Source organism: Mesoplodon densirostris, chromosome 19 (genome assembly GCF_025265405.1).
Source record: "Mesoplodon densirostris isolate mMesDen1 chromosome 19, mMesDen1 primary haplotype, whole genome shotgun sequence".
Taxonomy (NCBI): domain Eukaryota; kingdom Metazoa; phylum Chordata; class Mammalia; order Artiodactyla; family Ziphiidae; genus Mesoplodon; species Mesoplodon densirostris.
The window spans coordinates 7503373-7529531 of record NC_082679.1 but is presented as its reverse complement, the minus strand read 5'-3'; the positions used below and the strand labels follow the sequence as shown (position 1 = coordinate 7529531).

The window sequence follows — 26159 nt, the reverse complement described above, 5'->3', positions numbered from 1 at the left end:
GCTAGATGCTAAATTCGAGGCATGACTTTCCCCAGGTAAATTCAAATATCTAGCTAATGCTCCCAAGCCAAATTCTGATCTCACCCTCCTCCCCTTCAACAAGTTCCTTTTTTTTTTTGGCTGCACCATGCTGCTTGCTGGATCCCCGACTTGGGATTGAACCCAGGCCCTCAGCAGTGAAAGCGCAGAGTCCTAATCACTGGACCACCAGAGAATTCCCGACATGTTCCAATTTTTAAGCCAGTCCTTGCTTATTTTCTTCTAAAATTTCATTTTGGGTGTGTTCTAGGTTCTAGCTACATCCTTGGCATTGTTCTAGATTCCATTCTCTTCCCAGGGGCATTCTAAGTGCTAGAATATGTGTGTTCCATTTATGTGCTCTAGCCTTTCTCCAAACTGTGCTATCCATTCTAGAATGCACTTCCTATTTTATTTTATTATATTTAATTAATTTATTTATTTATTTTGGCTGCACTGTGTGGCATGCAGGATCTTAGTTCCGTGACCAGGGATCGAACCCACATCCCCTGCAGTGGAAGCGCCAAGTCTTAACCACTGGACTGCCAGGGAAGTCCCTGCACTTCCCTATTTTAGATTCCATCCAATTCTACAGTCTTAAATCTCGAGGATTCCCACTGAAGTGTTGTATTGCATCTTCCTTCCTCAGGTTCTATGTTCTCGGCTCATCCATTCCCACCTTCTCTGTCCATCTTTTCCCTGGTGTGACCTTGGCTTAGAACTTGTCCCCTGGTGGATTGGGGGCTTCCTCCATCTGCCACTTCAACATTCTAAACATGCTCTAGGCTCTCTCCTCTTTTGGAGTCTTCAGCCTAGAAATGTCCTCATTTCTAGAACACACCACCCCCATCCCCACCCCCTTTGCCAGCTCAGTCCTTATGCCAGGAAATTCTCAATTGCCAGAATGCATCTTTCTGCATCTTCCCCCAGGCGATTCTAAGTTCCAGGCAAACTCCTTGCTATTTTCTAGGTTTTCCTTTGCCTCCAGGGCATGTTCTGAATTCTAGAGCATATATTCTGCCCTCTGAGTTCTAACATTATCTAGATGCATGAAAAAACCAAGCATGCGATCTCTGCTTTATTCTGTAAAGATAAAATATACCTTTATACCTTCATCCCTGGTAGGTTCTGAGTTCTAGATTATGTCTAGATTACGTCTCCTGACTTAGGTTTGTTATGTGCTGCATTAGGTCTGTTCTTAGATATCATTACCCTCCCCTCTGTGTTTGGGGTTCTGGGGTGACCCAGACACTCTTTTAAGTTACTGGATTGCTCTTGGCTTGTTCAAAGTTCCAGACCTGGGCTTCCCTGGTGGCGCAGTGGTTGAGAGTCCGCCTGCCGATGCAGGGGACACGGGTTCGTGCCCCGGTCCGGGAGGATCCCACATGCCGCGGAGCGGCTGGGCCCGTGAGCCATGGCCGCTGAGCCTGCGCGTCCGGAGCCTGTGCTCTGCAACGGGAGAGGCCACAACAGTGAGAGGCCCACGTACAGCAAAAAAAAAAAAAAAAAAAAAAAAAGTTCCAGACCTGGGCTCTAGAATATGCCCTTCTATTTGGCCCCATGTGTGGATCCTACCCCAAGCACATTGTAAATGTGGAAGTGTATGTCTTTTCTGCACTCTGTACTGTGTCTTCTTGCACGTGGCCTTCTAGATTCTACACCCAGCCTAGCTGAATTTTGTTTCCTTCTCAGGGAATTTGAAGTTCTAGAGCAGCCTCCCTAAAACATCCCTAGTTGCATCTCATGAGTAGATTCTGGGTTTTAGATACCATGTTGGGTTTTGGTCTAAGTCTGGCCTGCCCTCTTATAAACATTTTCTTGAATCTGACCTCTGAGTGTTGGGATTCAGGTGTCTAGGTTCCCAGATGTACCTCTTCAAAGACCCAAGTTTACAGGCACCCAGCTGCCTCCTCTCCCAGGTCCCAGGGCCCCCAGTCCCCTCCTGTCCTCCCAGGAGTCCAAGGCCCCAGTCCCAGGCTTCAGACACAGTCCGAATATTGGGTGGAGCTGGAAATTATCCACTCTGAGAACCGGTTATGCCTCTGCCTGAAGAGAAAGAAAGAAAGGAGGGAAGGAGTAAAAGTCCCTCCTGCTTTCGGCTCAGCTAGATGGACCCGTCTGACCTGATGTGTGTGGAGGGAGTGGCTCAGGAGACCTCCCTTCATCTCCACGCGCAGCTCATGCACCTGGGCTCCTGGGTCCTGGGGGCCTTGACTTCTGAGTTCTGAGGGGGGGAGAGGTCTGAAGGCTGAGATTTCTGGGTCTACGGTTGGAGGTTGAAAGCCCAGACTCTTGTGTCCTGGGAGGAAGGGGATGTGGTCTCTGATTCCTGGGACTGGGGAGGAGAAGGCTGGAGGCTCAGACTCCTCAGTCTGGGGGAAGGGAGGGATAGGGGACCTAGATTTCCTGTGACCTGAGAGAAGAGGTAGCTGGATCTTGGACTCCTGCGTAGTGGGAGATGGCTAGCATTGTCCCCACCATTTTTGTTTTTCCCGACTGGAGTGGGTCTTTAGATTCTCCTGGAGCTAGATATGTAGATATCTGGGAAGTTGAAGGAGGCAGGAGGTGGGCTGAATAGCAGGTGCGGACCATCCCTGTGACATTATACAGGTGACTATGTACCAGTGACCTAATTCTGTGACCCTTTTTGTGGCCTCCTGAAGACATGGACTCCTTCGCCTGGGCCTGAGTTTTCTAGCTCATGCAGTAGGTTGAAGGGGATTCTCAGCAGGGCCAGAATAGACAGTGATGGGCGGGGCCAGAGTCGCTTGAAGGGGCGGGGCTTGGACCGGAGGGGAGGGGCCTGCAAACTTTCCACATTCACTCAGGCAGTGGGGCACCCGGCTTCGGTTTCTCTGACTAGGCTGGGCCTAGATTTGCTGCCAGTGTCTGATGGAGTCTGACCTGTTTCTCCAAATGCTCTCACCCAGGTAGCCAGGCCTGGTTTCCTGGGAGCAATGGGTTTCCGTTTATCGTGTGCCATGATCGGAATGGATGGGCCTCAGTTTCTTCTGTGCAGTGCTTGGGTTGTCCTGCCTCAGTTTTCACTATGTAGTACCCCAGTGACCGTGCCTCAGTTTCGCTGCCTGTGCTTTGACGAAGCCCCTCTCGGTTCCCTGCCCCCTCCCCGTACCCGCAGGCCAGCACCGCCGCCATGATGTGCGAGGTGATGCCCACCATCAGCGAGGATGGCCGGCGGGGTTCGGCGCTGGGCCCGGACGAGGCGGGCGGCGAACTGGAGCGCCTCATGGTCACGATGCTCACGGAGCGCGAGCGCCTGCTCGAGACGCTGCGCGAGGCGCAGGACGGACTGGCTACGGCGCAGTTGCGGCTGCGCGAGCTGGGCCACGAAAAGGACTCGCTGCAGCGCCAGCTCAGCATCGCGCTGCCCCAGGTCTGGGCGGGGCCGGGGCGGGGCCTGAGGGAGGCGGGGCCTGGACTCGCGAAGGCACAGGGAGGGCGGTCCGGAAGGGGCGGGACTTGGCACTTGGAAGGGGGAGTGGCTTGCCGGTGATGGGCGGGGCCTGAGCCGCTTGAAGGGGCGGGACTTGGCAGAGAGGGATGGAGCCTCCAAACCTCCCAGTCCTGTGGAATGAGGGAGATGGGGAAAAGGATTGATCTGATTGTCCGATCCTGCCTACATCTGGATAGGAGTTTGCGGCTCTGACGAAGGAGCTGAACTTGTGTCGGGAGCAGCTACTGGAACGGGAGGAAGAAATTGCGGAGCTGAAGGCAGAGCGGAACAATACTCGGGTGAGGGGACTTGGGGCGGGACCTAAGTGCGGTGGGCGGGGCCTTGGGTGTTGCAGCCTGACCCATTTTTTCCCCTCTATTTCGCCTTCCTTTCTTCTCCCTGCTCCTACAACTTGGCGGCTCTCCTCTGGTCCCCTCCTTCCTTCATGTCCCCTCCCCTATCTCCATAACTGTTCTCGTTTCCTGCACCACTCCTTCCCTGACCTGCCCCCACCTCTGTCATCCCTCTCTTTTCCTGACCTGTCTCTATCCATACCACTTTGTTGGGCTCCACCTCTTCCATGTGTCCGCCCCACCTGTCTGAATCCTCTTCCTTCACTCTGCCTCTCTTCCCTTGACACTTTTCCTTGGCCCGGTGCCCTGTCTCTGTAGCTTCTCCTAGAACACCTGGAGTGCCTGGTGTCCAGGCACGAGAGGTCACTGCGTATGACTGTGGTAAAGCGCCAGGCCCAGTCCCCGGGAGGGGTCTCTTCCGAGGTGGAGGTACTCAAGGCTCTAAAATCCCTCTTCGAGCACCACAAGGCCCTGGATGAGAAGGTATGAGAATTGGAAGAGCCTGGTTGTAGAACAGAAACTCGTGGTTGGCTGGGGCTGTGTTGAACGGCAGAAATTCTGGCTGTGATCGGTTGGGGATGGCCCAAGTGGGAAGAATGTTAACTGTAATTGACTGAGACAGGCTATGCAGACTGGGACCTGAGTGGCTGATAATAGAAAAATGTAATAGGATGGGGGATACCAGCGGGTGAGGCTGCCTTGGTAGCTAGTTGGGGATGCACACATACTATAAATAGAGGAATGCTAATGTCACCCTATCAGGTCCATCCCAAAGGTGTTCTGCATCAACTGTCCTCGATCAGGTCTGATCTCCATCTCACACTGTCTTGCCCCCATCCCCAGGTCCGGGAGCGGCTGCGAATGGCGCTGGAGCGGGTGGCAGTGCTAGAGGAAGAGTTGGAGCTGAGCAATCAGGAGGTGGGGGCGTGACCAAGAAGGAGGAGGGACTAATGAACTACCAATGGGGTGGAACTGATTGGGTGGGTCCTAGAATCTTTTGGGAGCAGGACTAGGGCAGAAGACCAATGGGGTGGGACTATGGAGAAAACCAGTGAGGTTCCTAAGGAGAAACTCATTGGGCAGGACTAAGGGGAGTACCGCCCTGTGACAGTGAGACTAAGGTGAGAACCAGGGCTGGGGCTAAGGGAAAGAACTGACTATGGAGGAAATGGTTGGTTGGGGAAAGTCAGGACACCTCCACAAGGAAGCTAATGTTAAGAATAAGGGTGGACTTCCTCTCTGGTGGGGGGGCTAAGGAGACATATAATGACGGCACAGGGTCTAAGGGTAGACTATGGGATAAGGGTGGCCTCAGCAGGACCAGTGCCAGTGGGAAGTAGAAACGGGGTTTCTAGGACCTCCTTTGCCCTGATCTCCCTTTCCCATTGCCAGACTCTGAGCCTTCGAGAGCAGCTGTCTAGGCGCCGGTCAGGGCTAGAGGAGCCCGGCAAGGATGGGGATGGGCAGGTAAGAGGTGGAAGTCTTTCCTTCCCCTTGCTCTTCATTGGTCCTCCTCACTGTGATCCCACTCAGCCCCCCGACTTTGTGATGGTCCTTTTAATGTTTGGCACAATTCTCACTGACCCTAGGACATCTGAACGCCTCAGACCCTTACTGACCTTTGACCTCTGATTCAAGTCAGCTAGCTAACTTTTGTGACCTCCATGGCCCTTACTGATCTTTGATCCCCCTTCACCCCCATCAGTTTCCTCCTTGCATTCTCTATCTCTGTGTTCCCCACTCTGAGTTCGGTCCCTTCCTCCCTCACTGTCCCCATTCCAGACTCTTGCCAACGGCCTGGGTCCTGGCGGGGATTCGAACCGGCGCACGGCAGAGCTGGAGGAGGCCCTGGAGCGGCAGCGGGCAGAGGTGTGCCAGCTGCGGGAGCGCCTGGCGGTGTTGTGCCGCCAGATGAGCCAGCTGGAGGAGGAACTGGGCACGGCCCACCGCGAGCTGGGTAAGGCCGAGGAAGCTAACGCCAAGCTCCAGCGCGACCTCAAGGAGGTGAGGCCGGAGCCCCTGGTGGGCTGCCCTCTGTCCCTGCCCTCCCCTCCACCCTTCCTGTCCCCCTTTGCCCATAGTCACAGAACTCACGAATCTGGCTTCAGTCCACAAGCTGTGTGGACTCTTCTCCTCTCTGAGTCTCAGTTTCCTCACCTGATGGTATTTATGACCCTTGTCAGAGAGTTGGCACATATAGCACATACGTGGTAGTCACCCGGTATCTGGTTGTAGTTATTATGTTGTCATTGGGAAATTCTCTTGCACCTCTTAACTGAGCTCCTTTGTCTGCATTTCACCCCATCCTGGCTGAGGTTCCTTGACCTTAACTCCCACGCTGCGGGGACTGCTGTGAAATGTAGGGCATGGATTCTTGAAAGCACTGAATGAGAGAGAAGAGAGAGCACTTGAGTTTTCATCATCCACCGGGCTTTTACCTCGGATTTCAATTGTGGATGGCCCCAGGGCTTCTTGGGAAGTGTGGTCCCACCACACCGGCTCCCAGGCCGGAGTCCTTCCCCCATGAGACCCTGGAGCACCTTCTCTGGTTTTCTAAGCATGCGCTACCCTGGGGGCTCTTGGGAGATGCTGCCTCCCAGGTGGAAGGGACTTTTGTTTCCTGTGAGACCCTAGGGCACTCGCTCTGTGATTCTAAACCTGAGCTGTGTCAGAAGTTGCTGAAAAATCTAAGGCTTGGATTTTTGAGGCTAGTGGGCTAAGAAGAGTGGAGACATTCCATCTCATGGATCTTAGGTCATCCATATGAGGAGGGTGTAAGCCAGTACAGAAGTTTATGGGAGGTGCTGTACCGCCATTTTAACTATCAGGTGGCAGAGGATCTAATGTCGGCTATGCCTGGGAGCTCTCGGCAGGTGTGGTTCCATCATTCTGACACCCGGAGGGCAGGGGACTTCATTTCCCAGGATACCCTGGGGTGCCTGAACTGGGGTTCTAAGCCTAGGCTACCCCCACAGCCTTCTGGGAGCTGTAGTCCACGCGGCCCTCTGTCCCCTCTGCAGGCGCTGGCGCAGCGGGAGGATATGGAGGAGCGGATCACAACGCTAGAGAAGCGCTACCTGAGTGCCCAGCGAGAGGCCACGTCTCTGCACGACGCCAATGACAAGTTGGAAAACGAGCTGGCCAGCAAGGAGTCGCTGTACCGGCAGGTGGGAGCACGGCCGAGGAGGGGCGGTGGGGGCGAGGCCGTGGCCAGTTTGACCTAGCTCCTCCCTTCCCCCTGTCTGTGTCCCCCAGAGTGAAGAGAAGAGCCGTCAGCTGGCCGAGTGGCTGGACGACGCTAAGCAGAAGCTGCAGCAGACGCTGCAGAAGGCGGAGACCTTGCCGGAGATAGAGGCCCAGCTGGCCCAGCGAGTGGCAGCGCTCAACAAGGTGAAGGGTGGCCTGGGGCGGCGCCTTGAGTCTCTGGGGCAAAGGGGCAGGGCTTGGAGGAGGCAGGGCCTGAGTCTGGAGGGGTAGGAGACCCACAGCCCGAATTCTGCTGAAAAGGGTAGGGCCTGGGGTCTAGGGAAGGGACGTGACTTGGGATGGTTGAAGGGCCTGGAGGCTTGGTGGGGGGTGGTGCTCTCTAGTTGGGACTGAACAGATGGGGAGAACAAGAACTGAGAAGGGGACAGGGCCTGGAGACTAGAGGAGAGGGCAGGGCTTGAATCACAAGTGCAGGGTCTGGAGTCCCGTGGGGGATCATCCTGGGGCCTGGAAGCCAGCCTTGGAGGAGGTGGGGCCTGGAGGCTGACTGCATCCTAGTGGGACAAAGTCAGATGCCATGGGTTCCATCCTCTAGGCTGAGGAACGTCATGGGAATTTTGAGGAGAGGCTTCGGCAGCTGGAGGCCCAGTTGGAGGAGAAGAACCAGGAGCTGCAGCGGGTGAGGAGGCTTTGAGGCTTGGGGGATACGCCTAGGTGAGGGGGCTGTGCCGGGGCGTGGGAGCTCAGAGCAGGGACAGCGCTCGGGGCTTGAGCACCTCTGCTCTGTTCTCCTCTGGGCAGGCCCGGCAGCGGGAGAAGATGAACGACGACCACAATAAGCGGCTGTCCGAGACAGTGGATAAGCTGCTGAGTGAGTCCAACGAACGGTTGCAGCTTCATCTCAAGGAGCGCATGGGGGCGCTGGAGGAGAAGGTGGGCCCCAACCTAGGATTCCAATAAGCTGGAATCTTGGGGCCCCAGACCTTTCCCCAAACAGTTATCTGAGATCTCCCCAAATCTGGGCATCCTGAATTTGAAATTGAAGACTGCTCGGTTGCTGGGACCACCACACTTTCACCTAGTTTAAACACTCTAGAGCTGAATTCTGGGGCACCCACAGCCTGAATTCTTGGCTTTTGCCCAAGCCTCTAATCCTATGGACCCTCAAACTCTGAATCCATGGAAATCTCACAGGACACTGCATTTTGGGCTCCCAGGGACTCCCTGCCTTAGCAGCATCTTCGGCTCCACAACCCTCTCCCCATGCAGCTCACCATTCAAGCCCACCTCATTCCCCCTGGGGTCCCCTCAGGCCTGTCTCTGCACACTGGAGGCTGCTTCCAGATTCCGCCCCCTCACTGCACCCCTGCCCCCCACAGAACTCACTAAGCGAGGAGATCGCCAACATGAAGAAGCTTCAGGATGAGCTGCTGCTCAACAAGGTAGGGAGGGGGCTGAGGGGGTGGGCCTTGGAGGTGAGGGCCAGGGAAATGGAGCAGGCATTGCTGGGGTTGGAATCAGCCTGGCTGGGAGGGGCTGATACTCAGTGCGGGGGAGGGGGCAGATTCTGACCTGACATCTCCAACCTCCTCCCCCCAGGAGCAGCTCTTGGCAGAGATGGAGCGGATGCAGATGGAGATTGACCAGCTGCGGGGGAGGCCACCATCCTCCTACTCCAGGTGACAGTAATCTTCCTGTCCCACCTCTGCCCATGGAGCCCCCTTGGCCAAGCACATCCCTTCTGATACGAAGTCTCCCTCACCCCACTTCCTGTCCTCCTGAGACTTCCACTGGTTCCTTTTATTTTTGACCCCTGACTTCATGACCTCTGACCCCAGACCCTTTTTCCTGACCTTTGACTTCAGATCCATCTCCCAATCCTCTGACCCCAAGCCCTTCCCCATGACCACTCACCTCTGTTTCCTTTTCCTGACCGCTTGGTCTCTGGCTGCCCTCTCTATGCCCACAGATCTCTCCCTGGCAGTGCCCTGGAGCTCCGTTACTCCCAGGCACCCACGTTACCTTCTGGTGCCCACCTGGACCCCTATGGGGCTGGCAGTGGCCGGGCAAGCAAGAGGGGTCGCTGGTCAGGGGTCAAAGATGAGCCCTCTAAGGTCAGCAGCCACTTCTGGGGCCTGGACTGATCAGGGCTTGGGAGGGCAGCAGTAGGAGGTGGAGCCCAACATGCAGGGCTCTGGGAGGGGACTGAGTTGAGAAGCAAGGTCTTCTGGACCCACACTGTCTTCTCTTCTTCTTCCGTCATCCCCACTTGCCCTGATGGCTCTTCACGTGGATGTCCTGCTGCCTGGTGAGAACTTTAGAGGAACGATGAGGTGGGAAGAGGGGTGGGTTTGGGGGGATGGTATGCAGGGTGTAGAATCCTAGAATGGATGGAGCCAAGTGAAGAAAGGAAGTGGGCTGGGTCAAAGGAAACAGTGGAATCAGGGGAGAGGGCAGAGTCATGGGTGGTCAAGAAGAAGGACCCGCCAAGAGAGAAAGCTGGGCTGGGAAAAGTGTGGGGGGCTGGGTCACATGGTGAGGGCAGTCAGTGTCAGGGGACATGGGCAGGGTTATAGAGGGTAGGCAAGGTCAGGATAGGTGAGGGAAGACCCAGCACCTACCTCGGCCCTTGTCCACCTGGCATCTCTCTGTCTCCACACAGAGATAGGAGTGGGAGCGGTCTGCCCCTGCGGGGTCCATGCCACCTCCATTCCCTGGGGAGCTGGATGGCTCAGATGAGGAGGAGGCGGAGGGGATGTTTGGAGCTGAGTTGCTATCTCCCAGTGGGCAGGCTGATGTGCAGACACTGGCCATCATGCTTCAGGAGCAGCTGGAGGCCATCAACAAAGAGATCAAGTGAGCACTGGCCCAGTTCTTCCCCGCCCTGCCTGCGCTTAGCCCAAGGCCCCTCTGGCTCTGGAGACTGATCTGCACACCTAAGCCCAAGTCCTTTCCTAAACATCCTCAAGGAATTCTCCCAGCCCAACACTATCCAGGAATCCCTGAGGAAATACCAAGAAGTCTCCTATGTGCTATACATACATTACACACACCCCGGCCGGTACTCATAATTTCCCAATATACACAAGACTGCATCCCCAAATGCCAAAATTCACAATCCAATCCATCAAGAATCCTCCATTACATCATGGCTTTCATGGCTTCACGCAACAGTTACCCAGAGACTCCCAGTACCCTACGCATCTCAACACAACACAAGGTCCCCCAGTCCAAAACACCTTGAGAACTTCAACTCTAGATAACAAGAATTTCTACCTAATATAACAATGATCCTCAATTTATTAAGAAACCCCATCACATAAAGTCTACCCTGATTCCTCAGAAATTGCCCTATTTAACAATTCTCTAATAAAACTAAAACACTTTCCATGGGCCCCAGCAAACGTATCAACATGACCATCATCTTCCATTCAAACTTGTTGTGACTTGAGACAGTGACTCTCACCAAATGTCTCTATGACCTTCCCAGATCCTAGGTTGACCTCAGAGTCCCTGATCTCACTCTGCTCTTATTATGAGCTTGCTCTTGCTGTCCTCCTTGGAACTTGACCTCTTGCCCATAGTAATCCATTTATGCCTTTCCATAACCACTTGTTTATCATCAGTAGTCCTGATGCAGATCCTGATCATCCTGTCATCCCTAATCTCTCCATGACCTCCTGAGCCTATCATGATCCCTTGACTTCCCTTGAACCTGTGAGGCCATCAGGGATCCACCAAGACCCTCTAACCTCATTGTCCCTTCCTCAGAGTGATTTTTGCTCCGCCAAGCCTTCCTGGCCCATTGGGATCCCCCAACTCCCTCTACTATTGTCTGCCTGAGTCCTCTCACCCCATCTCCCCCTTTTCCTCCTCAGGTTAATCCAAGAGGAGAAGGAGACAACAGAACAGAGGGCAGAAGAGCTGGAGAGCCGGGTGTCCGGCTCGGGCCTGGACTCACTGGGCCGCTACCGCAGTAGCTGCTCACTGCCCCCCTCCCTCACCACCTCTACCCTTGCCAGCCCCTCCCCTCCCAGCTCTGGCCACTCAACACCCCGTCTGGCACCCCCTAGCCCTGCCCGTGAGGGCACCGACAAAGCTGTGAGTATTCTTAAGTCTCCTCAGCTTGGTGGTGGTGGTGGGAGGTCATAAACAGGGCTCCCTAACAAAAAGCAACAATGACCAACACACCAGTGATTTTCAAAAGCAACCTTAGCTTTCCCTAAAAGTTCCAACTCAAAGGGCAAATGGGAGGGCACTGGGTTCCTGAACCCTAACTTGTACTTTAGTCAGATCTGATCTACTTTTACCTGTTTTATGCATTAAGTTTCCACATAGGATTTTTATTGTTTTACTTTTATTTTTTATTTTTTTGGCCATGCCATGCAGCTTGAGGGATTTTATTTCCCCCACCAGGGATCGAACCCTGGGCCCTGTCAGTGAGAGCACCAAGTCCTAACTACTGGATGGCCAGGGAATTCCCACTGCATAGGATTTTTAGAAAAATGTCTCTGTGACCAAATATACATTTGAGAACTACCATTAGGTCCTCAGAATTGACCTTTGAGGGAGGCACGATATCTATATGCCCTATTTTATTGCCTTAAACTCAGATTTCCTACCTTCAGAACCTGTAACTAACTCATTAGCTTTCCTTGAGGCTGAGCAGATCCCACTCCTGACACCAGAAGCTAAGACAGTATAAATATGGGCTTATCAAGCTCCAGGGGGACTGCAGTTATTGCCTTTATATCTCTGCAACTCACCCGCACTTAATCTAGGCTATTTTTAGAAGTGGTTCCCCAAATCAGGGGTATCTCAGACACCTTGTAGACATCCCAACTAATAAGCCCCCAACATGATCCCTCCGATTCAATATAGCATCTCTGCCTCTCTGTCTCCAGAATCATGCCCCCAAGGATGAAGCTGGGGCTCCACGAATGGAGGGACCAGCAATCCCAGGAGACACCCCACCTCCCACTCCTCGTTCTGCCCGCCTTGAGAGAATGACCCAGGCCTTGGCACTGCAGGCGGGATCCCTGGAAGATGGAGGGCCCTCACGGGGAAGGTCAGTAAGAATAAGGGATGGGATAGGGAGGGACTTGCTTGGGAGGAGGCGGTGGGAGTGGACAAACACTTGGGATGAGAGGAGGCATCCCAGATGGGATCTATCTGTCCTGCTTACCCAGTGAGGGCACCCCAGATTCCCTGCACAAAGCTCCCAAGAAGAAGAGCATCAAGTCATCCATAGGCCGTCTCTTTGGCAAGAAGGAGAAGGGGCGAATGGGACCACCAGGTCGGGACAGCTCTTCTCTGGGTGAGTCCCCTGATTCCCTCTCTCCCTTCCTTTCCTCCTTCCTTCTTCTTTACATATTCATTTGACGTACAATCCTGTCTTCATTCATTTGGTAATTCATTTAGAACACTGGAACCTTGGCAGAGGTAGAGGGGAGGAGAAGGGACAAGGAGAGGGCACTCTGAGGCCTGCCTGAGTGACTGGTGGGCAAATGAATCTGTTATGTTATTTTTTAAATAGAGAAATATTTTAAAAAATAAACCTATTTTTTAAATAGAGAAAGAGGGAGGAGCATCCTAAAGGCAGGGCATCTGATGGGCTGGAGCCTGCTTGTCTGGTTTGTGAAATCCAAGTTAGTTAAATTTTCAGGAATTTTATGAGCTGCTTTGACATCACATTGGTAGTTTGAAATTGGTGGGATTATTTACACCATGGAAATTGGCATATGCTACAAATCAGGAAATACCTTCTCCTTCCCCAGGGAGCCAGTTGTTAAATATTTACCAGCACACCACTGCCAGCTTACCAAGGCCAGCCCAGTGAATCCAGCCCTATTTTGGGGATTTCTCCAATTCCTTGCCTAGGAGGTGACATTGGTCCCCATCTGGTTTTATCACTCCCTCTGTGTGGCCGCATTTACTAATCCCTCTGGGCCTCTGCTTTCCTGGCATCCTTCTCAACCCCCCAGCATCAAAGATTCTGCCTCCCCTTTGAGACTCTCCAAATTTTGGCCCCTCCCTGCCTCCAGCTGGAACACCCTCAGACGAGACATTGGCCACTGACCCTCTGGGGCTAGCCAAGCTGACAGGCCCAGGAGACAAGGACCGAAGGAACAAGAGGAAGTGAGTGTGGGTGTGTGGTGTGGAGGTGGGGAGGGTTGGTCATAAGTGAGAAGAAAATTCTGGGAGGGGGTGTCCAAGATCCTGAACTTGCTTGCCTGGGAACTGGGGAACCCCTAGAGTTTTTCTTTTCTTTTTTTTCCCCTTTTCTCTTGATTAGTGTGGATGTGCTGGGGGGAGGGAAGGTGGATTACAAAGACTCGCATGTATTTTTTTTAGCCTTCTGCCATGTTTTTTACATTCATAAAAATTGCTTTGGTGGGGGGATGCGGTTGGTGAAGGGGGCCATGCAAGAGGACTAGGTGTCTCTGCCCCTGAGATCTCCTGCCCTGGCCCCTTCTCCCCAGGCATGAACTTCTGGAAGAGGCCTGCCGTCAGGGCCTGCCTTTTGCTGCCTGGGATGGGCCCACTGTGGTCTCCTGGCTAGAGGTACTGGGGCCCAGAAACGTCCTGACTCTTTATCCCCAACTGATCTGAGAACCCCACCCTTAGGGCTGGCCGGGTCCACCTAGTACCATCCTCCTAACTCAGAGGTGGCGGTGGAGAGGAGTTGGGTGGGGGGAGGCCTTGGGAGGGGTCAGGCTTCTTGCAGATCTTCCTGTTGCTCTTTTTCCTTCTCCCCTCACCCCTGTCCTTCTGGCCATGCCCACCTTGGTCCTGTTGTCTCTCTCTCTCTCTGTGTCTCTATTTTCCTGCCTCTCTCCCCATCTCTGTGCTTTTGTCATTCCCCGTATTTCTTCCCATGTCTATGTCTTTTGCTCCTTTCTCTCCCCATCTCTGCGTGTCTCTCCCCATCTCTCTCTTTCCCCTCTGACTCTGGTATTACGCTTCTCTGACTCTCCTCCTTTGTTTTCCTGTGTCTCCCTCTGACCCTCGCATCTCTTTGCCTTGCCCTCCTCTCACTGCTTTCTCATGTCTTTCTGTTTCTCCCCCATTTGCCTTTCCCCATCTCTCTGTCTCCCTCTCTTCCTTTCTTTCTCTCCCTCTCCCATTTCTCCCGTTTCTCCTCCTGTATGTCTCTGTCTCTCTGTCTCATTTTTTCCCCATTTCTCCCTTCCTCCCTCTGGCCCAGCTGTGGGTAGGCATGCCTGCGTGGTATGTGGCCGCCTGCCGGGCCAATGTCAAGAGTGGTGCCATCATGGCCAACTTGTCAGACACGGAGATCCAGCGCGAGATCGGCATCAGCAACCCACTGCACCGGCTCAAGCTGCGCCTCGCTATCCAGGAGATGGTCTCACTCACCTCACCCTCTGCTCCTGCCTCCTCCCGCACTGTGAGTGTCCAGGGGCCAATCCCAGCCCTTGCTGTCTCAGGGCCCCGCCTACTGTCCTCAGAGTAGCCAATCCTGGGCCCGCTCGCTCCAGCTCTGTCTGATACACCCTGCTCCCCACAGTTTCTCACCTGGATTATCTCTTGAGAGTGGGGTCTCCCTTCAGGTCCCTCTGCCTCCCCTCAGGCTGTTTTACACACTGCAGCCAGAGGGATCCCATCCCGGAGAAAAAGCCAAATTCATACGGTTCTCTACAGGGCCCTTGATGAGGGGCCCCTACCCCCCCCCCTTTTCTACTCTGCTTCTTGGCCCTTGCTGCTCCCTTTCCTAGGAGCACCCCTCCCTCTTTTTCCCCCAAGGCTGGCTCCTGCTCATCCTTGAAGTCTCAGCTCAAATGTCACCACCTCCAAGAAGCCTCCCTAACTCAACAGCTAAATTAGTACCGGCCCCATCACCCCAACACATGAACACCTATTTTTTTTCCCATAGCACATACTGACTTCTAAAATTTTATCATTTTGTTCCATACAGAAAATTATGTGTTCCCATGCCTAATTCGGCTCCTCCAGGAACACGACCCCCTTCCCCTCCCCTGTTCAGAAGCCCTCTCTCAACCTCTGTAACACCCCTCGCCCCTCAGTCCACAGGAAACGTGTGGATGACACATGAAGAGATGGAGTCCCTTACCGCGACGACCAAGCCTGTGAGTGCCCTCTGCCGGTGGCCTTGGGGTGGCACTAAATTTCCCTCGGGAGGAGGGGGTGGCAGATGAATCTGTGGCTGTCTGTCCGTCTGTTCGTCCCTCCCGCCCTCCTCCGCCTGCCCCTTAACCCACCCCTTCTCTCCCCTCTTCCCACTAACTGGTCAGGAGACCAAGGAGATCAGCTGGGAGCAGGTAGGGGGCGCGGGGCGGGCCGTGGGCGCATGAACAGGCTGTGCACGCTGCATGGACGCCCCTCCTTCTCCGAGCCCCGTCCCTCCCCTCGCCGGAGCATTCCATCCTCACCGCCGGAGGGGGGCGCTGCGCGGAGCTCTGCTCTTGTCCGTGGCTTGGTGGGGGTCGGCGTAGAAGCCCGGCTATTCCACTGTTAGTGGTGCACGGATCATTCCATTATGCTGGGTTGCGGGGGCTCCAGGGGCTGTTTCATTGCTCTAACTAGAGGGAGGTGCTGAGCAGCTCTTTTCCCTAGAAAAGAGGGAAGTGGGATTGTTCCACTGTACTGGGGTGAAAAGGGAAAGCATTTGGGGCGGGGGGCGGCAGGTCAGGGTGAGAAGTTGGGGAGAAGGAGCTACATTTTGTTCTCAAGAGGGGAGCGGGATGACCTCACCTGAGACAGAGGAGCTATGCTGGGTCTTTGTTCCCCAGCAAGGGGGAAGGTATGGATTATTTCCTTATGCTAAGAGGAGTGAAGGATTTGAGGTTGATCCAGAATATTGTCCTGGGCCAGATATAGCTAGACCAGTATTTGGGGGACAGTGCAAGAGTGGTGGATAGATCCATTATCCTTTGTTGGGGAGAGAGCTACATTGGAAGAATCCGTTGTGCTGACTTGGGGGAGTAGTGATGTTGGACTGATCCGTTGTTCTGAGTTGGGACAACTTTAGACTAGAGCTTCTTAAACTTTAATGTACAGTTCAGATCACCTGAGAATCTTGGGAGAATGCAAATTTTGATTCAGTAGCCTAGGGTCTGAGATTCTGCAATTCCAGCAGGTTCACAGGTGATGATAATGCTGTGGGTCCAAGGATCACACTTTGAGTAGACAAGGGTCTATGCTGTCATAATGAAGGAAAGGGAGACAATTTTGGATTGTCCATTGTCCTGAGCAGAGACTGGCCATTGTCCTGCTATGGGATGGAGAAAGAACAACCTCGGATCTGGGGGAGGGGGGTTGGACTATACCCTTTCATACATACATGGGAAGGGGTCAGAGGGCCTGACTCCTCCCCCACCTGCCCATGGCCCCAGATCCTGGCATATGGCGACATGAACCATGAATGGGTGGGGAACGACTGGCTGCCCAGCCTGGGGCTGCCCCAGTACCGCAGCTACTTCATGGAGTCGCTGGTGGATGCCCGGATGTTAGATCATCTTAACAAGAAGGAGCTCCGGGGCCAACTCAAGATGGTGGACAGCTTCCACAGGTGGGGGTCGCCTGGCCCACGGTGGCAGTCCAAGGGGGGAAGCCCCACTTCCAGAGAGTCTTTGGCAAATAGGACCGGTGATGGGGAATTCCTTGGACTATCTTTGGTCCTCTAGCCCTGATTGTCAAGCAATCCAGACTCCTGTGCCCCTTCCACCTATAAGAAGGCCCACTAGGAAAAGCCCAAGTCCTGAGACAGCTTAGCTAGTTGACCCCATACCCCTTACAGGTTGGCTAATAGGAACTGCTTTTTGAAAATATGGCGACTCCTGGGAAGGTCAGCAATCAGAAGAACAGATCCAATGGAGCAATTCCCCAACCTCTGCCGGAAGACCACAGACGACGGGGAAAGCCCAATAGGAGTAGCAGTCATTGGGGTATGAGGGCTCTTCTGTAACTCCACTATCTCTGCTACTCAGGGTGAGTCTGCATTACGGGATCATGTGCCTGAAACGGCTCAACTATGACCGGAAGGACTTGGAGCGGAGGCGGGAAGAGAGTCAGACCCAGATCCGAGGTGAGTAGAAAAGTGTAAACGTCCAGCTGGGAGCCAAGTTGGAGGGGTTTGGAGCAGTGCTGGAGGAGGCATAAATAGGGGAGGGGAGGGAGGCCAGGGAAGAGGGGGTGGGGCCAGCATAGGGGCGTGGCCAGGAAGTGGGAGTGGAGATATGGGATAAATTGGAAGGGCCTGGCCCCAGGAGGGGAGCAGCTGAGGGTCCCTTCTGTCCCCAGACGTGATGGTGTGGTCCAATGAGCGGGTCATGGGTTGGGTGTCCGGGCTGGGCCTGAAGGAATTCGCCACGAACCTCACGGAGAGCGGGGTGCACGGGGCGCTGCTCGCCCTGGACGAGACCTTCGACTACTCTGACCTGGCCTTGCTCCTGCAGATCCCCACACAGAATGCACAGGTGAGCTGCCGCTAGGCCCTGGGCATACTGGGCATCCCCACCTCACAGACTGCACGCTGCAACCCCTCTCCCACCTCTCCTCCCCAGGCCCGGCAGCTCTTGGAGAAGGAATTCAGCAACCTCATCTCCTTGGGCACAGACAGGCGGCTGGATGAGGTGGGCGCAGCAGCAGCATAGGAGACTCCACTCCCAGCGGCACCTCAGGGCTGGGAGCTGAAGCGGTGGGGCTTGACTTTGCCAGCGAGTCGTGGCTGGAGGAGGTGTCAGAAAGGGGGCGGGGTTAAAGGAGGGAAGGACCCGGAGAGGGGTGGAGTCAAGTGAAGGGGCGGAGTCGGAACGCGGCCCTAGTCCCTCACCGGCTGCCGGGCCCCTATACCTAGGACAGTGCCAAGTCCTTCAGCCGCTCCCCATCCTGGCGCAAGATGTTCCGAGAGAAGGACCTCCGAGGAGTAACCCCTGACTCGGCTGAGATGCTGCCCCCCAACTTTCGTTCGGCCGCAGCAGGGGCCCTGGGCTCGCCGGGGCTCCCTCTCCGCAAGCTGCAGCCGGAAGGTAGGCGGATCCCAAACGCGACAGCCTCTCCTCTCCTCCCTTTCCTCGGCGGTAGGAACCTCCCTCTTCATGTTCTGAAATGGCCTAGTCCTTTCTCCCCCAACCATGACAAATGGACCGCTCCTATAAGCCAACCTCCTCAACCCCACCACACCCCCTTTCCAGGGTGGGAAATGAACTCGTCCAGTGGGATACTTTAAAGGAATCCAAGGCTATGGGAAAGGGGGGGAAACTGGCTTGGAGATAGGCGGTCGTTGTCATCTCGGGAGGGGAAATCCAAGGGAGGACGCTTGGGGTTGAGGATCGGAGAAATACTGAGGGAGGAAGTGGGCGTGTGTGTGTGTGTGTGTGTGTGTGCGTGCGCGCTTTCCAGGCTGAACCGCTGCTCACTCTCCCTCCAGGCCAGACTTCTGGGAGTTCCCGGGCAGACGGCGTTTCTGTCCGGACCTATTCCTGCTAGTGTACGCCTCCAGGTGAGGACTGTACTGGGCGCTCTTGGGGTTCTGGGCGGCACAATGGATCTTCACAGCTGCACGCACTGCCTGGCGTCAATGCAGGTGACCTCACTCGGACGGAAGAACCTTTCAGAGGCTGGGTTGTTTCCCTTCCTGCCCAGAGTATGGTCTCGCCGGGGAGAGCTTGCTGGGGAGCTCACGCCGCGGACTGGACCATCTGTACAGACAAGCGGGGAATGCTGGTCCCTGCCTCGCAGATGGACTGGGCCTGGACCAAACCACATGCACTGGACTGAGAGGGGGGAAGAAGAAGGCAGGAAGAAATCCCGCCCCAAACTTCCGCCTCCCTTTCCTCTACTTTGTAATTTATTGATCAGTTTCCGATGGGAGATGGATGCCCTTTCCCCGCGGGAAGGGGGCGGGGCTTCCCTCCCGGGCCGCATGCGGGGAGAGGCTGCCCCCTCCCCTTTCTTCCCAGTCGCGGGGCCCAAGTCGTCCTTCTTCGTCCGAAAGGAGGGGAGGGGGGACTCGCTGCTAAAAGCCTCGCCCTTTGTGCCACTCAGCCCTGCCCCGCGGCGTCCGGTCGCCGGTGCCTGGGGTCAGCCGCGGGCGGGGCTCCCTCTCCCCAGTGTCTCGTGTCCCCGAGGCCCCTCCGCCCCCCGTGCTGTGGCCGTGTCCGTGCCCCGGGGGGGGGGTAGGGGGTGCAGAACTGCGCTCCCCGTTCCGCTCCAGCTCCGGGGTTTGCATGGGAGAATCCTCTTTCCACGATGCCGCTGGGCGACGTGGCGTGGGGAGAGGAAAGACGGTGGGGAGCCCTCGCCCCCGACTCTTGGTCGGCCTCCCTGCCCCAGGCGTCACTCAGTGATCACGGGTAAAGAGAACTGTTTCAAAAAGCCCCCGTGTTGACTGATTTATTTATCAGGACCTAGCAACCAGCCACCTCGAGGAGTCCCGGCCCCTTCTCCCTCAGACCCCACCCGCGTTCCCCGGTGCCCAGAGGATCCAGACCCCAGGCCTGACAATGAGGTTTCGGGGAGCACGTTTATTCAGAGAAATAAATATGGCCCGTGGAAAGGGGTTGGAGGGCCAGGGAGATATATCTGCGCCGCAGCCGTGTGTCTGGGTTAGGGTTTCGGAGTTTCCAGCATGTCTGCCAGGGTTCTGGAGAGAAGGACGCAGAGGTTGGACAGCCGAAGTGTCCAAAGCTCACACCAGGGCGCTTAGAGATCGTTAACCTGCCCATTTCACCAAGGGGGGACTAGAGGCTCAGGGTTGTCCAATAATTCATAGCGGGACAGCACCTTTCTAAACGGGGCCCTTAAACATCCCCCCTCCAGACACTTACTGGTACAGGGACGAGGAGAGATAGTCGACGTAGCTTCCTGTGGGAGAGAAGAGGCTTGAGGGGTACACCACGGGTGAAATTGGGGGCCACTTTTCACTCAGTCCAGGACCAGGACTAGCTCCGCCCCCTTTTCTGGATTCCTTCCCCCAAACTAATTCCTTCTACAGCGACTCCTTCCTTCCTCCTGGCTCTAAGTGTTCTAAGTATTCCCATTCTCCAATAGCCCCACCCCCCGCCGCGTCCTTCGAATTCCACTTGCTTTGGCCCCAACCTCTTGGTTCTAGGCTCACCCCTCAATCCGAACCTCTTAGGTTTTGGCACCTATCCCCAACCTTCCCTCTGCCCGGCCCCGCCCCTCCGTGCTCCTCCCGCTCGTCAGAGTCCCAGCCTTGGCCACGCCTCCGCACATAGCCACGCCCCACAACCTTCCAGCCTGCTCCTCAGGTCGGCTCCACCCACTAGGCCCCGCCCCTTCATCAGGTTTCTTCTGGGCCCCACCCATGCTTACCGGGAGTGCAGACAGTTTCGCAGACCAGCGGGCAGAGGTAGCAGAACTGGCAGTGCTGGGGGCGGGGGTGGGGAGAGAGAATCAGCGGTACGAGGTGGTCAGGGGCGGAGTTAGGATGGGGCGTGGGCCGTACTTGGGCAGGAGGCTAGCTAGGTGGAGGTTAAGGTCAGAGGCAGGATCGGGTTTGGAGTCAAGGCTGCATCAGGGGTAAGGGGTTAGGTCAGTTTGAGGGCAGAGGATTTGGGGCTGGGGGTGCTCAGATGGTCCTGGGCCATCCGGAAACCTGGTGGATCCTTCAGTCTGGAAGAAGTCTCACCTGGCACTGGTCGCAGTGCTCTCCCATGTTCTCCTCATCACAGTGACAGTTCTCACATTCCGTGCATCGCTGGGGACCAGAGGAGCCTGGTTAGGCAGGGACGTTTGGGAGCCACCCGCCAGTCCTCCACCCTACCCGCTGGACATATCCCCAACTTCTCAGCCTCACTACTTCTGACACTGAGCTCAGTATCATCCTCCAACCTGCTTAACCTGCTTCCCACCCCCTCATTTCCCTATTGCAAGGCGCCCCCGACGTCCCCTTGTCACTGTGGGCTGGACCGTTGGGTACTCTCTTCACCCACTCTCTTCCTATTCTCCCCATAGCCTGTCAGTCTCCAGTCCTGTCCCACCTCCCTCGGCTCTGCCTTGAACCCTCCTCCCTGTCCCCACATCTGCAAGTGCAGCTCAGGCCTCACCCTCTCTTTCCTGGACCACTATCCCAGGCTCCTCCCCAGCCTCCTGGCCTCCAGTCTGTCCCCCACTTGGCCCCAGAAGTGTCTTTGTTTACTCAGGCCCGATGCTCAGGGCCCTCCCAAGGCACACCAGAGCCCAGGAACGAACTCTAGGAACAGCTTGGTGGATGGAGCTGGGTTGCGGACATACATTGCAGAAGGAGCAGTAGCCACACAGGGACCCTGGCTGGTAGTTCCCGTACTCCTGGGCATCCTGATGATCTGTGGGGACAAGAGGGCAACAGTGACCCAGGTTGACTCCGCTCCTCCCCACCCCCATCATCCAGTCAGATGACTTACCCATGTCCTCACCACTCTCTTCTTCACTGGAGGCACCTCCAGACACCTCCCTCCTGGCCAGCGGGTTGGGGATGATGGTGAAGGGGAGCTCATCCTCCTCCAGCCCCTCCTCCTCATCTTCTTCCTCCTGGTGGTCTTGGCTCAGTGGGACCCAAACCTCAGCTCTCTCTTCCCTCCTCTCCTCCTTCTCTTCTTCCTCCTCTTCCTCCTCTTCTTCCTCCTCCTTCTGGCTCAGGCTGAGGCCATGACCTCCCTCCTTGTCTTCCTCATCCTCCTGGTCCAGGCTGCCATGGTGGGTACCTTCTCCTCCCTCCTCTGAACCTTCATCATCTTCTTCATGGGAGCTGTGATCCTCTTCTTTCTCTTCCTCTTCCTCCTCAGAATCACTCTCCCTTAAATGGCTTCTATCCTTTACTCCCATGTGTTCTGGGGACTGGTAGCTAGTCTCCTCTTTGATGGACCCTCTGTGGCCAGTCCCTTTATCTCTGTGGCTTTGCTGCCTGTGGCTGGGAGCCTGGTGGCCAAGCTTGGCAGAGGTGTCCTCATCTTCCTCCTTGGGGACTCCGTGGTGGTGATGGCCAGGGACTGCTCTTTCATATTCCTCTGGGAAGTCCTCCTCCTTAGCACTCTTGTGGCCTTGGGGTTGGTGGCTTGCAACATGGTGGCTGAACTTGACTGTGATCTCCTCCTCGTCCTCCTCCTCGTCGTCTCCAAGGCCATGGTGGGTATGTCTGGGAACCTGGTGCCAGTGTTCAGCGGACACATTCTCCTCCTCGTCCTCCTCCTCATCGTCTCCAAGGCCATGGTGGGTACGTCTGGGAACCTGGTGCCAGTGTTCAGTGGACACATCCTCATCCTCATCTTCCTTGTCTCTGTGGCCTTGATGTCTGTGGCTAGGGATATGATGGTGGTGTTCATCTAAGACATCTTCATTGTCTTCCTTCCCATGGCCTTGACTCCTATGGGTCTGGTGTATGTACTCAGTGGAGACATCATCATCATCATCATCATCTTCTTCTTCTTCTTCATGGCCTCGGTGTCTGTGGCTGGGGCCATGATGGTGGTGTTCATCTGAGACATCTTCATCCTTTTCCTTCCCATGGTCTCGCTGTCTGTGAACCTGGTGTCCATACTCAGTGGAGACATCTTCCTCTTCCTCTTCTTCATCCTCCTCTTCTCCATGGCCTCGGTGTACATGCCTGACGATATGATGGTGATGCCCACTGGACACAACTTCGTCTTCGTCCTCATCTTCATGGCCATGGCTCCTGGGGCTGGGGAAGGGGTGCCCGTGCTCAGCTGAATCATCCGCCTCTTCATTCCCATGGCTTCTGTGCCCACGGGCCTGCTGAGCATGCTCTGTATATTCCTCTTCACCAGAGATGTTTTCATCTCCCACCTTGTGGCCTTGGTACCTATGGTCTTGGGATTCTCTGGAGACATCTTCATCCTCTTCTCTGTGGTCTCCGTGGCCCCAGAAATGATGCCCACTCTCCGTGGAAACATCCTTGTTCTCATCTCCGTGGCCTCTATGGCTGTGCAGGGAGTGGCCAAACTTGCCCGACGCGTCCTCTGAGGGCTCCGAAGCTCCTGCATTGTTGTTCCAGTTGCTGGGCCCCGGCCCAGCCCCTCTCAGCTGCTGGGTCACGGCAGTGGGGAGAAGCAGGCTGGCCACTGCAGCCCAGAGGAGAGAAGTGTGCAGCCATGACCCACAGTGGCCCATGGGGACAGACAGGCAGCAGAGCCTCTCCCAGGGCTGGCTCCCACTGTGGCTATGGCTATGTGGATGAATGTTGGGCTCCTTCTGCTTCTTTCTCCCTGTGTTGTTCCTTTGCTGTGTCTCTCTCGGCCTCTGCCCTCTGGCCCTCACAGCCAGGCCCTCTGAGGCAGTCTCCAGAGCCCCTTACCCTCCTCTCCGGCCCTCCCTCCCACTTCCCAGCCAATAGGGTCTCTCCCCTCCCCTCTCTGTGGCTAAATTTACTCTCAGCCCTGAGTTATTCTGGGTCAGTCCCCACCTGCCCCTCCCCTCCTGCTCCTCCTCCTCCCAGCTGGGGAGGGGGTGGATGAAGGGGTCTCTCCTTGGCCAGGAGAGGGGAACCAAGGGATTTGACTTTGTGTTGCCAACAAGTTCATGTTTGGCAGCTGCAAAGACAATGGTTAGATTTTTAGTAGGCCAATTTGGGGGGAGCCTGGGCCATGGGGGTGGGTAGCAGGAGGGATGTATCTGAGGGGAGAAACCCCTGCCAAGGAGGGACTGGGGGTTAGATTATGGGGAGTTTCTGGCCAGAATGGGCTACTTTGCTGAGAAGGTGGATGCCAATATGGAAGCCCTGGAATAGCGTGAAAGGAATTTTGCTCCAGCACACGTACCCATGACCTCCTGTCCCTGGAACTCAGATCTGGGGGCAGGGGATGGCGCCAGGCCGGGGCTATAAATACAGCGAGGGGGGGCAAGGGGCTCAGGTTACCCAGGAGGCCACAGCTGTCCCTGTCAGAGAGCTGGCAGGAGACATGTGGCCCTGCCTGTCTGCATATCAATACCTCCCACTCCTCATCCTGTCACCGTCGCCCTCTCTCTTTGGGTTCCCATCCTTCTTTATGGGTCTCCCTCTCTCTGTCATTGTTTCTTCACCAGCTCTCTCTCTCAGGGTCCCTGTTGCCCCCCTCCTGAGGATTCTGTCCCCTTCTCCCTCTCACTCTGAGTGTCTGCCACCCATTCAAACCTTTCTCTCTCTCTCCCTCTTTGGGTCAATGTAGCGCCCCCGCCAATCTCTGTTCCCCCTTTCTGATTCTCTGCCCCCACCTAAGTCTTTGTGTTTCCCGCCCCCCATCCCCCGACCTGGGTCAGTGTGCCCTCTCTCTCATCGCTGGCATTTCCTCTTTGCGTCTCTGTCCCCCTCTCCCTGGGTTCCTGTCCCCCTCCCCCTGGGTCCCTGCCCGCCTCTCTCTGGGTCCTGTCCAACCCTTTGCCCCGCCTCCCGCTCTACGCTTCTCCGAAACTCCCCGCCCCCCAGACCTGGCCCCGCCCCAGTCTGGGCTGGGAATTGGCGGATCCGGTTTGTCCAGGGCGCATCTAGAACCCGGGTTTGTGGATCGAATGCCGGGAGTCGGATAGGTTGCGGTGGCTGCGGCAGCATGGTGGGTGCAGAGAAGGAGCAGGTACAGCGACCGGACCCGGGCCTGAGGGAACAGGGAGCTCGGGCCTGGCCTCCTGGTTTCCGGAGAGGAGGGTGCTTGAGACCCAGATTCTTGGGTCAGACAAAGGAAGGGGTTGCTGGGGGCCCGGACTCCAGGGTCCTTGGGGACGGATTGGTGAGGGGGTTGGGGGGGGTCGAGTCTCCTGAGTCCGGGAGAGGAGGGCACTGGGGTCCCGGACTCCTGGGTCTCCTGCTAGGGCGCGGGTGGGTCACTCCGTGACTTAAGACCGAACTGGGTCCACCCCACCACTCCTTGCTCCTGTCTCCAGAGCTGGATCCCCAAGATCTTCAAGAAGAAGACGTGCACGACTTTCATCGTTGACCCCACAGATGCGGGGTGAGGAGTTCGCCCCGGGGACAGACCCCAGAGTGTCCCGGGTCCGCTGACCCCGCCCACCGCAGACCCCGCCTTTCGGTTCCTTCCCTTCCCCAGTCTCGTCAGAGCTGATACTTCCAAGGGCGTTCCCTGGTGGCTCTCTACCTCGGGGAGGGCTTGGGTCAGTCTGCAAACACTTCCAATTTCCCATCCTCCCGCTCAGGTTCAGTGTTCAAGCCCTGGGGCTGGGTTCTGTTTTTTTCCCTCCCCGTGTCCCTTCTGTGTGTCTCTGCCTCCTGGTGTCACTTTCTCTGTCTTTCTTTCTTGGCTGTCTCTGTTTCATTCATTCACTTGTTCATTCCTCCAAGAAACTCTCACTCAGCACTTCCAAGGGGGCATGATTTTCAAGAGCACAGGCCCTGCCAGGGTTCAGATTTCAGCTGGGACACGTGCTGTGTGGCTTCGGGCAAATCATTTCACTTCTCTGGGCCTCATCTATCATCTGGGCTTAAAAACAGGCTCTATTTCCTGCGGATAGTGTGAGAATTAAACAAGTTACTGCTTGTGATATTTCTGAAACAGTGCCCAGCACATAGTAATCACTGGAAAATATGTCCATAGGAATCACCGGAAGGTAGCAATTACTAGCATGTGTAAGGCCTGTGCTTGTGCTGGGTGGCTGGGGGGTGGGGAGTGGCCACCCTTAGGGACTCCTGGCCTTCAGTGATGGTCTCTCAAGTGGGTTCTGGCTTTCTAGTGTCCTCAAGGCAATCTTTGGGGTATGGGAAATGTCAACGTTCCTAATTTAGTGTGTGTTTTATTATGACTATATTAGTGCAGGATGGATTGAATTATGTATAAATAAACATATATATTATTTGGGGGTGAGTGCTCAAAAATTTTTACTGATGGAAAGGGCGGTCAAGGAAGTTTAGGAACCTCTGGTCTGGTGGGAGGAAGATGATTCTAGGGCAAGGAGATGGGAGCTGCAAAGGACAAGCCACTGGGCCCAGTGGGAGCCAAGAGGAGGCATCTGGTTAAGTCCGGGGAGGGGATACAGGGTGTCACCAATGGCTTCTGTAGGAGGAGGGGCTAATGAGGTGACATTGGAAAGTGATAAAGTTGGAGTTTGACACTTGAAGGTGGATTGGATTCCAGGAGTGGGAACAGCAAGTATAAATTGCCCCTATTGACGATGTGGCTTGCAAATGGGGGCAGAGTTCAAGG

The 26159-nt window shown here is 55.6% G+C and overlaps 3 protein-coding genes across 5 annotated transcripts in view; 2 read left to right on the top strand and 1 right to left on the bottom strand.

Moving 5' to 3' along the window:
- Positions 1-3172: 3172 nt before the first annotated feature.
- Positions 3173-19372, top strand: PPFIA3 (PTPRF interacting protein alpha 3). Of its 2 annotated transcripts, XM_060083579.1 has the most exons (28): positions 3173-3412; positions 3670-3771; positions 4144-4308; positions 4669-4743; positions 5218-5292; positions 5608-5829; positions 6846-6992; positions 7081-7215; positions 7628-7711; positions 7834-7965; positions 8412-8474; positions 8632-8711; positions 9002-9146; positions 9701-9888; positions 10911-11133; positions 11937-12100; positions 12222-12349; positions 13077-13170; positions 13515-13596; positions 14240-14440; positions 15078-15140; positions 16407-16582; positions 17001-17098; positions 17314-17489; positions 17577-17645; positions 17870-18041; positions 18443-18514; positions 18599-19372. In XM_060083579.1, exons 1-27 carry the CDS (start codon positions 3173-3175, stop codon positions 18499-18501), a joined length of 3558 nt encoding a protein of 1185 aa, XP_059939562.1. In that variant the 3' UTR covers positions 18502-18514; positions 18599-19372. The 2 variants fall into 2 exon arrangements, with proteins under 2 accessions (XP_059939562.1, XP_059939561.1); XM_060083578.1 differs by having other exon boundaries at positions 18443-19372.
- A 221-nt stretch (positions 19373-19593) lies between these two features.
- On the bottom strand, positions 19594-23309 carry HRC (histidine rich calcium binding protein). The gene is made up of 6 exons (XM_060084571.1): positions 21420-23309; positions 21271-21341; positions 20666-20734; positions 20350-20404; positions 19842-19878; positions 19594-19657 (listed from the first exon to the last, which is right to left on the bottom strand). Exons 1-6 carry the CDS (start codon positions 23140-23142, stop codon positions 19621-19623), a joined length of 1992 nt encoding a protein of 663 aa, XP_059940554.1. The 5' UTR covers positions 23143-23309; the 3' UTR covers positions 19594-19620.
- Positions 23310-24452: 1143 nt separating this feature from the next.
- The window catches only part of TRPM4 (transient receptor potential cation channel subfamily M member 4), a 35984-nt gene continuing 34277 nt past the window's right edge, over positions 24453-26159 (top strand). The window contains exons 1-2 of one of the 2 annotated variants that reach the window (XM_060084291.1): positions 24453-24557; positions 24886-24953. In XM_060084291.1, the coding sequence (XP_059940274.1) occupies positions 24555-24557; positions 24886-24953 (71 nt within the window). In that variant the 5' untranslated portion in view covers positions 24453-24554. Of the gene's footprint in view, positions 24579-24885; positions 24954-26159 lie in introns of both variants that reach the window. The other variant, XM_060084290.1, reaches the window with a different exon arrangement.

Excerpts from the sequence above, each read along its gene's own strand:
- HRC (XM_060084571.1), bottom strand. The coding sequence starts at position 23,142 with ATGGGCCACTGTGGGTCATGGCTGCACACTTCTCTCCTCTGGGCTGCA. Across the intron at positions 21,342-21,419 it reads AGAGAGTGGTGAGGACATGG|ATCATCAGGATGCCCAGGAG; the intron begins GTAAGTCATCTG and ends TTGTCCCCACAG. Across the intron at positions 20,405-20,665 it reads AGCACTGCGACCAGTGCCAG|CACTGCCAGTTCTGCTACCT; the intron begins GTGAGACTTCTT and ends CCCCGCCCCCAG.
- PPFIA3 (XM_060083579.1), top strand. The coding sequence starts at position 3,173 with ATGATGTGCGAGGTGATGCCCACCATCAGCGAGGATGGCCGGCGGGGT. Across the intron at positions 4,309-4,668 it reads ACAAGGCCCTGGATGAGAAG|GTCCGGGAGCGGCTGCGAAT; the intron begins GTATGAGAATTG and ends CCCCATCCCCAG. Across the intron at positions 7,216-7,627 it reads GAGTGGCAGCGCTCAACAAG|GCTGAGGAACGTCATGGGAA; the intron begins GTGAAGGGTGGC and ends TCCATCCTCTAG.